Raw genomic sequence first — 12,051 nt, 5'->3', positions numbered from 1 at the left:
TCTTCAAGACGTTCACTAATTCCCCCCTCTATTTATACATGGTAGCGTCTGAAATAATGCCCCGGGCTGCTCTCCTCATGGGACTAACGTGCACTTGATTGACTCTCGGGATAACCAATAAAAATATGATTTAAGCTTAGCAACAGCGAATATGCCGTTTTGTCCAATAGCAGAAATGAGAGGGTGGTCCTATATCCTAAAATCTGATTGGCTTAAATGTTCAAAAAATGCCCTAGAATTGTGGGTTAGGTAGTTGGACATGGACGGTCTCGCTAGTAATTTACCTACATTGGAACTACAGATCCCACAAAACAAGTAGAGTCAAGAAAAGCAGCATGCGCACTTGGCAGTGGTAGAGATGATATAAAGCCGCGAACTCCTTCTGTAGTAGCATACTGGACAGTCACTGTTGTGGAGATGAAATACGAACTTGAGAAGGACTACGAGTGCTAGCGGCACCGAAATAGTTAACGTTAGTTCGCTAGCTAGCAACAGTAGCTCTGACGAATCATTCGCGAAGTAACAAGTGTTACCATTCATAACTTTGTTTTTAAGAGTAGCGATAGTGAACGTTTCGAAAGTTAGCTGAACATTTCTTGTCAAGTAAATGTTGCTCATATTAAGACATAGAAACAGTATACTTAGCAAAAGTTATCTAAACATATTTTAATTAACATTTAGCTTAATTCACACAGAGATAACGGTTGACATGTTGTAAGGCGAACAGCCCACCCGCATACACCAGGATGACAGAACCGAGCATTGAGAAGACCCATCACCTGAAAACTTCAGATACCCCATCAGGTGGGAGAGAAAGAGTTGTGGAGCATCCCCAAACCAATGAGAGACGTGGACTGGAGACTGACGGTAGGGGGCGATATGGAGATAAACAGCAGCAAGCAGAGAGCGAAGGCGGGGTTATCCCTTCAGACAAGTTGTGGCAAATGCAAGGCGGACAGAGGGAGGTGTGCCCTAGATTCGTTGCCGGAAATGCACTTCCTAAGTGCCCAGCAGCAACACAGCCTTGCCAGGAACCAGGAGCAGATGCAGCCGGGGAAGGTGGCCTCGTAGCCCACGGAAATAGTGGAGATGGACCGCACGAGGAGACCCTGAGTCAAGTGCAAGGCGAGTGTGGGAAAAGAAGCGACTCTGGCTCTCCGGGCGCCGGGGCAGCTGTAGATGCGCGCCAGGGCAAGAAGAAACACAGGCGTCGACCATCCAAAAAGAAGCGTCAATGGAAGCCCTATTTTAAACTGTCTTGGGAAGAAAAGAAAAAGCTTGACGAGCGAGAGACAGAACGAGCGTCCCGAGTGAGAGCAGAGATGTTCGCGAAGGGGTTGCCCGTTGCCCCCTACAATACAACGCAGTTCCTTATGGATGAACACGACCGAGAGGAACCGGATCTGAATACCGAAAGTGGGCCCCGACGTCAGTTGGGGACTGGTGCTCGCCCAGAGGACACCGCAAGCGAGGACGACCTATTCGATGTCGAGGAGGAGGAGGACTATGGCAGCGGTGGTGGCAGCGACGGCATCGGGAGGCCTGGAAACGCAGGTGGGGAGTTTCTTCAGAGAGACTTTTCTGAGACCTACGAGAAATACCACATCGAAAGTCTTCAAAACATGTCCAAGCAAGAGCTGGTTCAAGAATACCTGGAGCTGGAAAAGTGCATGTCCCGTCTGGAGGAAGAGAACACCCGGTTGCGACGCGCAGCCAACCCGGACATCACAAATGATAGCCAGGTGCCCCAGTCGGATTCGGCGCGGATCAGAGAATTGGAGGGTGAATTGGAGAGACTGAGGGCGCAGAACAGTGAGCAACGTCCGCATAACCAGCAGAGCAAGGAGCGGGAGATTGTCACATTAGGTGACTAGAAATGGATAGAACCAGGTAAAATGTGGAGACTGAACGGGACTTTAAAAAATTGTCTGCAGTTTTATGAAATCGGTTTGTTAACTCGAAGGTTCGGTGACAGTCCGTAAAATTGCATTGCAATACTTTATCTTTGTTTTCTATTTGGACTGTAAAGGCGCCTGTTTAAACTTTTTCAATAAGTAATGTATATATAAAAAAATAATTTCTTTTTTATAAAGAGAATGTATTTGGAAATACGTTGTTTTTTGTTTCCCTGGTATGCATGCATTAAAGTACTCTATCCCACAATTTGTTAAATGAGCAGGACATGTTTGTCCAAATGTAACATTTGTCAAACAAAGCTTCTTTTGAGAATTTCAAATAACTTTGCCACAATTAAATGTGTAAATTAACATGTACACAAACATAATTTAGTTTTTTTCATAGGGGGTAAATAAATATTGTTGCCTGATATCAACAAAGTATTTGGCTATTATCTGCAAGCCATTTTACAGCTATCGACATAGATAATTTTCTTTCCACTATTTAGGCAGATGTAAAGTGATGGAATATGTTCAATAGCCTAGTTTTTCAGATTCATTCAGATGTGTCCTTACCATCCTACTCTATTCTTAGATGAGCCACTGCCAAATCAGGTACGTTTTGACTGCTTCACTCATGACTGAAGGCCACTATAGAGATCATATGCAGGTTGCATAATGCAACCCTTGATTTAAAAAAAAATGCTTAGAATCTACAGTAGGCTGTACATAGCCATACGCAGGGTTGGGGAGTAACTGATTACAAAAAACTAACTGCAATCAGATTAGAGATACTTTTGAAAAAGTAGACATCTACTTGTTTTAGTTTTAAATAAAGGATGTTTGAAAAAATATATATTTTTTGTTTTCTCAATGACATTCAATTCAGCATTGGAAAAAAGGTGCAAGTTAAAGTTTGTTCCAACTGAGCGAGTCTGACCACAAGTCCGAGACCACTATGATGATCACACCAAATGCGTTCGATAGCTCCTTTTAGTCTTATTCTAATTGAGGGGAAAGTAATCAGATTAAGTTACTGAGTTTGGGTAATCCAAAAGTTAACGTTATTGATTACAATGTTGGACAGGTACCTAGTAATAGATTACATTTAGAAAGTGTTTTTATTTAACTAGGCAAGTCAGTTAAGAACAAATTCTTATTTACAATCCCGGCCAAACCTGGAGGACGCTTGGCCAATTGTGCGCCGCCCAATGGGATTCCCAATCACAACCGGTTGTGATACAGCCTGGAATCGAACCAGGGACTGTACCCAACAATGGATATATGTCTGTAGCTGATGGTTTTGTGAGGTCTCACGACTTGACATGATATCCTTACAAAAGCTATTTTGTACTCCAAAGCTCATTAGTTCACCTCTTGACCTGTCTCCGTGGTATGTGAAATGGACCTAATGTAGTAGGCTAAAGCTCATCGAGCAGATGACTCCAACTTGCTAAAATAGTCTTTCTAAACAAGGCAAGGGTCCTATTAGAGTTCCATTGCCCTACTTCCATGGTATAATTTGGGGTATGGAATTTATTGGGCCAAGGGTGATCAATGAATGTCAGGGGAGAACTCTTGTCACTTTTTCATTACTGTCATTACATTTTGCGACTACTCATAAAATGAGATTGAATTCAATGTGAATGTTAAGCCTACCATTCATACTGTTCTTACAGAATAGTATACAGCTAAATAGTGTCAAAAGAAGGATAGTTCACACAAATTACATTGGCTTTCCTACCCTGTAGGTAGTCTATGGACAAGGTATGACATAAATCAATGCTTTGTTTACCTGGCTACTGTTTCCAAACTTTTGTGGCACAAATCCAATGCAAGTCAATGATATTAGCATTTTTGTTCTTCAGGTCCAAATCATTCTAAAGTATCCAACATTGAGTGTTGCTCAATTAAGTTACTTATGTATTAAACAGTGGCCAGGTAAAACAAACCAATGCATGGATTTCTGCCATACCTTGTCCATAGATTTATAGGGTAAGGAAACCAAAATGTAATTCTGTAATTTGGGTTTACTATCCCTTTAAAGAGAGGAAAGCTAATAATGAAAAATAGATAAACAACGCTGACCCATTTAGCCTGGTTCCAGACTCAGATATGTTGTCAACATTGACACAAAGTTGCAAATAAACTTCTGTGTCAATATATTTATTCCAAAATGATACATTTTATGCATGTTTAAACTATGGAAAAAAATCCAAGATTGCAGTGATAAATAGTTCTAGGATTAAGAAATGATTTAACCCAAGCGTTTCTCGTGGCGTACTTGGAATCCACGGATTTTCCTGAGCTCCTATTTCGACGTTGTCTTGATCCTAATGTCTCGAGCTCATACTGGCAGCCATTTGGCTGCTGCTAAGAATTTTGATTTCAGTGAGGGCTACACGATAATAAGGAGTAGGACGTTTATTTCCTTTTCATGCTTAGTTTCCAACCGTATGCATTTGAAAAATATAGCCGTGGGCTGAGCACATGAAATCGCTTAACCAGCTAGAGCAGTTGGTGCTTAAGATTGCTAATTGGTAACGTCCCTCTGATTAAAATGAAGGTTAGGTAACTAGCTAGCTATATGGCAGGTCAAAATATGCATTTATTTATCAAGCTAGGCCAGCTAGCAAGCTAACGATTTCCTTGTTTTTAGCAGGACTTTGCTAGCTAGGTTTTACGCAGATTTAAACACTTAAATTTCCCAAATCAAACGTGGTGTACCGACATACAATACACAAACAAATGTATGCAAGACTTTAGGAATCTTAATTGAATGTAGTGATATAATTTGCACCAATTTCTAGTTGTCAGGTCCTCTCTGGGTGCAGGCAAAACGCATGTAGGGAAGTGTGGTGCAAGATTGAGTGCTCTACAGCAGAATAATGTGGGTAATGTAGTTCCAAGATTCATCTGTGAATTGCGCCGCTAGAGGGATACTTTAAAAAAAAGTACAGTTTTTTTATTGTGGTGCAGGATGCGTTGGGTGGATGCCAATCAGTGGTGTCACAAACCTGGTTCCACTTTTGTTTGTGAATGAATTTTGTCCACGTGGAATGACATCCTTCCCCATTTCAATGAAATATCTGAAACTTTTGCCTAGAATGACACATGTCAGCAATGATCACAGAATACTATTGACATTAAACATTCACAAAACTTTCAAGCAACTGAAAAAATAATATTTTTAAAACGTAATTCTGTTTATTTACATCATATAACCTTGCTTTGAAGCAAAAAGCCATCGAATGAAATGGTTCCAGGTGGATAACCTTTAGTCAGTCCATTTTCTTAGAAGATTGTTTACTCAAAGCAATTCAAAATGTACTTTACACAATACAATATGTTACATATCAAGACAATATGTACAAAATATTATCAGACATAATAACAAACATAAGGTATATCACATTTCAAGAGACGGACAGCTAAACACACATTGAGTGTTGTCAAAATGTTCTACAATTTTTCTATTTATCTTTTCGATGAAGGCATGAGCAGTTTGGTTCAGCTCTGTTAAGCTCAGCTGTATGTCTCCTATTGACTGACACTTTAAATGTATACAGTTAGTTCATCAAATAAAATCTAATGCAAATGAGTTGGTACTATATTACCCTGTTCTAGGTATTGATTACCATTACTTAGAGCTTGTTATGTGTACCATACAAAACACTGTCCATGTGAAAGAACCTCTGTGTAGGAGAAAAGCAGGTGAGAGCAATATACTTTCCCTCCCCTTGCAGCATCAGGTATTCTGCTGTTTGTTAGTGCTTGTTAGATGCAAACAGACTGCATAGACAAGTCCTTGGCCAGACAGTGTTGCTCTTAATGGCCTTCCAGAGAGGCTGCTCGTATGTACGATACACGTCTTTGGGTCAGCGGCTAAGATGTAAGCACAACAACGAGAAGATAATGAATTCAGTCTGGCTTATAACTAGATGTGAAGGTTGAAGCTTTTGGCTTTGAGAGTCTGGAATAATGAGGGTTAATGGGGAGGTGAAGACTGACCATGGCACTCACTGCAGAACAAAAACACTCCAGAAATCAGGCACTTGTAGGGCAACTCTTGAGGTAAGACAAGACTAACAAAAAGTCAATTACATTTAATGATGACAAAAATCCTGTCAGGCAAAATCCTGTCAGGCAAACCAAAGAATAAGTCCCATATGACATTGGTTGAGGAACGGTTAATAAAGACTATTTGGGAAATGGAAACTCATCTTGGACCATGGCCAAGAGAATGGTATGCAAGTCTAGAAACACAGCAGACCCCAAAATGGCTACTTATGGTAACCACATTTCTGCAATCAGTCATTTGTATCCAGGAATTCTGAAGCACCCCACTCACAGTGGTCATTCACTTGAGTGAGTCTAACCTTATGGAAATGTAATATGTGACATGAAAAATCATGTGCTGATGGTATAATACTAAAAATATTCCTGATAATATAACAAATAAAATATAATTGACAGACTATACAAAATGTAACTTTGTGTATACATGCAGGTTGCATTTATAATCCTTGACGTTTAACGGCATGTTGTCAATATTTTGCGCTTTCTCTGTCACCCATAAAATGAAAGCAAATATTTCCTCTGGTACACATAGGTGGGTTTGGTCAAGCAAATTATTACCAACTAATACTTAATCCAATTGAAAAGACAGTTATGAGAGAGTTGATGCGAGTACAGTATGTGACCGTACTTTGATAAGAGAGCTGAGATGCATACAAACATTATTCGGACTTAAATTAGGTTATGGTAGATAAAGCCCTGCTTGCTGCAAAATAAGATAAGCATTGTCAGCACAAGGTAGATAGTAGTGTCAGCAAGGGGGAGAGTACATTGCTTTCTTCAAATGTGGAAATGGATGCTATCCAGCCATGAAATGGATAGGCATTTCAACGGCCAGAACTAAGGATTTTGACGAGAATTTTAATGTTGGATGAGTTATTGTATCTTTGCTAAACGAGAGAAAGTATTTCTGCATAGTACTGTGAGTCACAGAGAAAGGCCATCTGTGAGGAAACAAGAAACAGGAATTAAGTCAGGTTTAGGATGTTTCTTATTTTGTTTGTTTTAAAAACAGGTACACTCCAGAAGTCAAATCACAATAAAAGTACTTATTCTTTTCATACAAAAAAATATATATAATATATACTGTATATAAAACAAAAAATAATATATTAAGAGGAACATTTCAAGTAACATCTTGAAGGAAATTATGGTGCACCTGTGTGCACTTATGTAAACCATAAAAAAAAAATCAAAAAAAAATCAAAAAAAATAATGATAATGTAATAATATATATATATTTACAAGGTTAACTTAACAAGGCTTTGTACAAATGTTACAAAATAGTTCAACACACAAACACCTGCACACTCAAACATACTCACGGGTATTGTCAGGCAAACACACATATGTACAGATAGACAAACATCTGGGTTACAGACCACTACTGCTGTATGAGCATGTGTGTGTGTGAGAGTTATTTATGTATGTTGGCAACTAGAGGAGTGTTAGAGTCAGTTGTTCTGTGGTCGTCATAGTAACAGAATATTAAGGAAGACTGATATAGAAGTCAGTGCTGGGGCCAAAGGTTAGACAGAGTTCTCCCTCAAAACTCACATTCCAATACTGCCTGTACTCTTCTTATAGTGTACATGCTGATCTCTCAGCTAGTGTGTGTGTGTGTGTGTGTGTTTGTGAGAAAGACAGAGAGAGAGCCCACAGCCCTGTTGAAAGTGGCACTCTGTGAGGAACCCTGGGTAGGCTTGGTTTGGCATGCAATTCCCTGTGCACTGGGAGAGGACAGCCCACTTCATGTGTCAGACAGGAAGCAACAGAGAGGACAGGAAGGATCCTAGTATTCAGTAACACACTGTCTGTCTGCTGCCTGGATGAGGGTGAGTTCTTGGCTTTAACATCGAGATGAGGTCTGTCTGTCTGTCTGTCTGTCTGTCTGTCTGTCTGTCTGTCTGTCTGTCTGTCTGTCTGTCTGTCTGTCTGTCTGTCTGTCTGTCTGTCTGTCTGTCTGTCTGTCTGTCTGTCTGTCTGTCTGTCTGTCTGTCTGTCTGTCTCTGCTGTCCCATTGCAGTTTAGCATTATTTTATTTTTTATTTAAAACACAAAAAAAAGCTTTGGCAAATACTGGAATTCCCTTTGCCATGCAAACGGAGCTGAAACAAATGAAAAGGGAGCGTGAGTAGACTGGAGGCCGAAAACTGTTCTCAGACCTTTCATAAGACCCCTTGTGTCTGTCTGTGGCTCTGCTGTCCACTACTCACTGCCATCATGCAACTGACCTGGGGTCAGCACTATCTGACCCTCTGAGACAGTAGCCCTGGCTCAGCAGCTCAGGGGAGGGAGACTGAGAGGGAGGCCAGAGGCCTTGTAATTTACAGGCCTATCAGTCTCTGTCCATAGTTACAGGTACTGATGGAACCTGGAGGCTGGTGCTCGGCGTGTGACGGGGGGATTCTGTCCCAGGGGAAGAGGATGTCTTGGGTCAAGCTCCTGGGGGTCGAGGGGTGACCCCTGTGGTTTGGAAGTGGCCGGCGACATGGGTAACACGTTGGTGGCTAGCGCAGGCCTCTTGTCGCCCGTCTCGGTAGGTGAGACCACCACAGTGTGTCTTCTCCAGGCCCGTCTCTTCCTCCTCGTCTCCGGGGAGAGTGGCTTCCTCAGCCCCACGATACGCAGGTCATCAGCCGAGCCCAGCAGGCGCGCACGCACCTGGTCAGCCAGAGACCCTCGCCCCTGACCCTGCCCTGTCCCGCTGGGGGTGAAAGAGGCAGCCTCGCTGGGCAGCAGGGCTTCTTTGGGCCGGGGTGGACGCAGGCTCTCCTGGCTGCTCCCTGTGGAAGGGTTGGTCCTGGATCGGTCCCTCTGGGCCCCTGGTGCCCCAGCTCCCTCCTCCTCTCCTGAAGGCCCAGGGAGGTCCAGCAGGTCCAGAGAACGAGCCTTGGTCTTCCCTCTGTCCTTTAGCTTCTTCCTGGCCAGCGTGTCACACTGGATCAGCTTGTGGGAGTTGAAGGAGGGCCGGGTGTGCAGTCTGTGGGTGGTGGAGGACGACGAGAAGGAGGAGGAGGAGGGGGTGGTGGATCGCGCCCCACCCTCGCTCCTCTCCCCAGGGTCCTGAGTGTGTGTGGAGGGGGTGGGGGTGGTGTGCTGCGGTGCGGGGGAGACAGGATGGGGTTTGTAGTGTGTGTAGAGGAAGCTTCGTTGTGCTGCTGTGGGGGGTTGTGTGGGGGGCTGTGTGGGGGTAGGGGGTGTGAGGGTGGGTGTAATGGATGCAGGGGGGTGTTTCTCAGGTCTCTCCTGGGTAAGGGAGCGCGAGGCGAATCCGCTCTCGTTGTCCGTCTCGCTCACCAGCTCGCTGCGCTCGTCGTCAGCTTCATCACACCGTCCCTCCGACGCCAGGCTCCGCCCCAGTGTGGAGAGGGTGGAGTAACCGGAGACGATAGAGCGAGCGTCCTCTGGCCCCCGCCATGCCCTGCCCTTCACCTCCGCCGTCACCGCCTCTTCCTCAGGGAGCAGCATCACCGTCTGCCCTGCTTTCTCTTTCTCACCACTGCACGGCATGCTGGGAACTACCACCTCCTTTACCTCCACCTGCACTCTCACTCTCTCTACTACAGACTCTTCTTCTTCCTCCTCCTCCTCATCTTCCTCCTCCTCTCCCTCTGCTCGTGGGGCAGTGTCTGCTCCTGTCACCACCAGCCCCGCCTCTTCTCCCTCCTCCGCCCCCAAGTGGCTGGCTTTGATTGGCTCGTGCTCCGAGTCGTCATCTGTGCTGCTGCCCACGAGGCGGCCGTTGTGGCGATTCCGGCGCTTTCGTCCGGTGACGGCGGACATGATGGACAGGGTCAGAAAGTCCTTGGCTGTGAGGTCTCGCTTTGACCCCCACGACCCCTGAGGCAAAACAAAGTCACATAGGTCAAAGGTCGGATGATTTACACAACCTCAACCATAACTAGATAGTGTGAAGAAAAATGTTGTGACTTGCTTCAGCTCTTTGAAAGTATTTTTATGGTCGTGAAGAAGATTCTTTTATGTCTGTGAAACTGTGCCCAGTTTCTGCTATCTGTGTGATATGAGTGGCCAGAAGTTCAATAACAAGTGTAGAACAGCATAGTTGGCTATACGAGGCCTTACCTTAGATTTAGCTGAGTCACTGTTGGTTGAGTCTAAGAGAGGACAAAGAGAGAGGATCAGAGGGGAAAGGTACACTGTAAAGCTGGTCTGTGTTACATGGGAGGGGAGGAGGAGCGTAAATGGCAGTGATGGGGAGGCACAGAGCTGCTGCTCAGAAAACAATAAACCTTTCTGTTATCTAGCTAGCTAGAGCTTTTAAAACACACCATTTCGACACTGTTCTAACACAGGAAATATGACTGCTCTAATGTAATGCCAATCCAATTAGTAGAGAGTTGTGCATCCTCTGTGCCTGCCTTCTACCATTCACCTTCCCCTGAGGAACATAACCATACAGACACTGGTCACACACCACTAACACACAGAACAACGTGTCGTCACAAACCACCGAATGTCATGGAGTTGATCAAACTGACTGGTATGTGACCGGGGTTGTTGGAGAGAGGGGCGAGGGTGGGGAAAAACAACAGCATTAAGGAACCGCAGCACACACTGATGACATCACAGCAAACACTGATGACATCAACCGGTGAAGGAAGCGTCGGGGAGGAGGGAAGGCAGAATACAAGGTTGAGTAAAGGGTTTTTCAATCACCACACACTTGGTCACACGCCCTCGCCCACACTCGCTCTCACACACACTCGCTCTCACACAAACACTCTCTGTCACACTCACACGCTCTCACTCACACGCTCTCACCCCGCTCCCCCCACGCTCACACTCAAACACACACACAGTCTTGTATAACTAACCTTGTGGCGAGACACAATTCAGTCCCATTCTAAATCCTATTTTCCCTAACCCTAACCTTAACCCCCGTAACCTGAAAACCTAACCTTAACCCTAAGCCTAGCTCCTAACCCTAAAACTAACCCTAGCTCCTAACCCTAAACCTAATTCTAATTCTAACCCCCCTGGAAATAGCATTTGACCTTGTCGGGACTAACAAAATATCCCGTTGGTCAAATCTTTTGTTTGTTTACTTTTTTCTATTCTTTGTTTACTATACCACACACACACACACACACACACACACACACACACACACACACACACACACACACACACACACACACACACACACACACACACACACACACACACACACACACACACACACACACACACTCCCCCCCCCCCCCCCTAAAACCCCAGAGTAACACATGAGAGGGCCCATAGAGAATGAGTGGAGCAGGTGAGGTAGACAGGACAGACAGATGGACAGACCACTGTAGAGGGGCTTTCTCTCTCAGTGACAGAGAACACAAAGTCATTAATGACAGTGCAGGGTCATCCTCACACACACCTCCTGCCTTAGTCAAGCTGACACAGAGGGAGCCGAGAGCAACTTCCTCTGACGATGGTGACACATACCAAACACACCCACCTTTCACTAACAAACACCATCACACCAAAACTCACTATTTCTCACGCTCGCACACACACACACACACACACACACACACACACACACACACACACAGGAATTGGCAGGGGAATTCCCATCCTACCGCAGTGGCTGCTCCACAGGCTCAGCTAAGAGAGGGATGCAGCAATGTAGAAGAGAAAGTGAAAGATGAGTAATAAAGAAGAAAAGAAAACCAGGTGAGAGGAAAGAAGCACAGTCTAGTGATCAAATCAGGAAAGGGAGAAACTCGGCAAGTGCAAATCATTTCAAATGTATGTCATGCCTATTTCCTGATTGTATGGGATTGGTTCAACTGTGTGGCTGTCAATAATTATTGACAGTCACTGATTGGGCGGTTTGGCCACAGTATGAACCGTGATTGGTCTGCACAGGCTGTCAGTAGCTCAGTGCAGGTTGTGACAGGTGCATTTGGGCAGTGGTGGGCGGGTCCTCACCTGACGCCTCCCCTAGCAGAGCGGTCCTGCCGATGTTGGAGAGCAAGTGGTCGATATTGGGGGCAGGCACCAGGTCCTTCGTGTCTACTGGAGTCTGAAGGGGAGAAAGGCATCGAGTCATAAACAACAC

General features: G+C 44.7%; 2 protein-coding genes across 10 annotated transcripts in view; one reads left to right on the top strand and one right to left on the bottom strand.

Annotated features, from left to right (window-relative positions):
- Window positions 1–415: 415 nt before the first annotated feature.
- Window positions 416–2,751, top strand: hexim (HEXIM protein). Its single transcript, NM_001139959.1, is given in 1 exon segment — window positions 416–2,751. A coding segment is annotated over 1 exon segment (1,128 nt). The 5' UTR covers window positions 416–746; the 3' UTR covers window positions 1,875–2,751.
- Window positions 2,752–5,080: 2,329 nt separating this feature from the next.
- The window catches only part of LOC106607247 (rho GTPase-activating protein 23), a 99,363-nt gene continuing 92,392 nt past the window's right edge, over window positions 5,081–12,051 (bottom strand). For 8 of the 9 annotated variants that reach the window (XM_082976644.1, XM_082976641.1, XM_082976643.1 and 5 more), the window contains 3 exons: window positions 11,922–12,015; window positions 10,059–10,090; window positions 5,081–9,815 (listed from right to left, as the gene is read on the bottom strand). In XM_082976644.1, the coding sequence (XP_082832770.1) occupies window positions 8,328–9,815; window positions 10,059–10,090; window positions 11,922–12,015 (1,614 nt within the window). In that variant the 3' untranslated portion in view covers window positions 5,081–8,327. Of the gene's footprint in view, window positions 9,816–10,058; window positions 10,091–11,569; window positions 11,595–11,921; window positions 12,016–12,051 lie in introns of all 9 variants that reach the window. The other variant, XM_082976646.1, reaches the window with a different exon arrangement.

This window comes from Salmo salar, chromosome 06, assembly GCF_965601325.2.
Source record: "Salmo salar chromosome 06, fSalSal1, whole genome shotgun sequence".
Classification (NCBI taxonomy): domain Eukaryota; kingdom Metazoa; phylum Chordata; class Actinopteri; order Salmoniformes; family Salmonidae; genus Salmo; species Salmo salar.
Note: the sequence above shows the minus strand (reverse complement) of the source record. Positions and strands in the feature narration are given on the sequence as shown.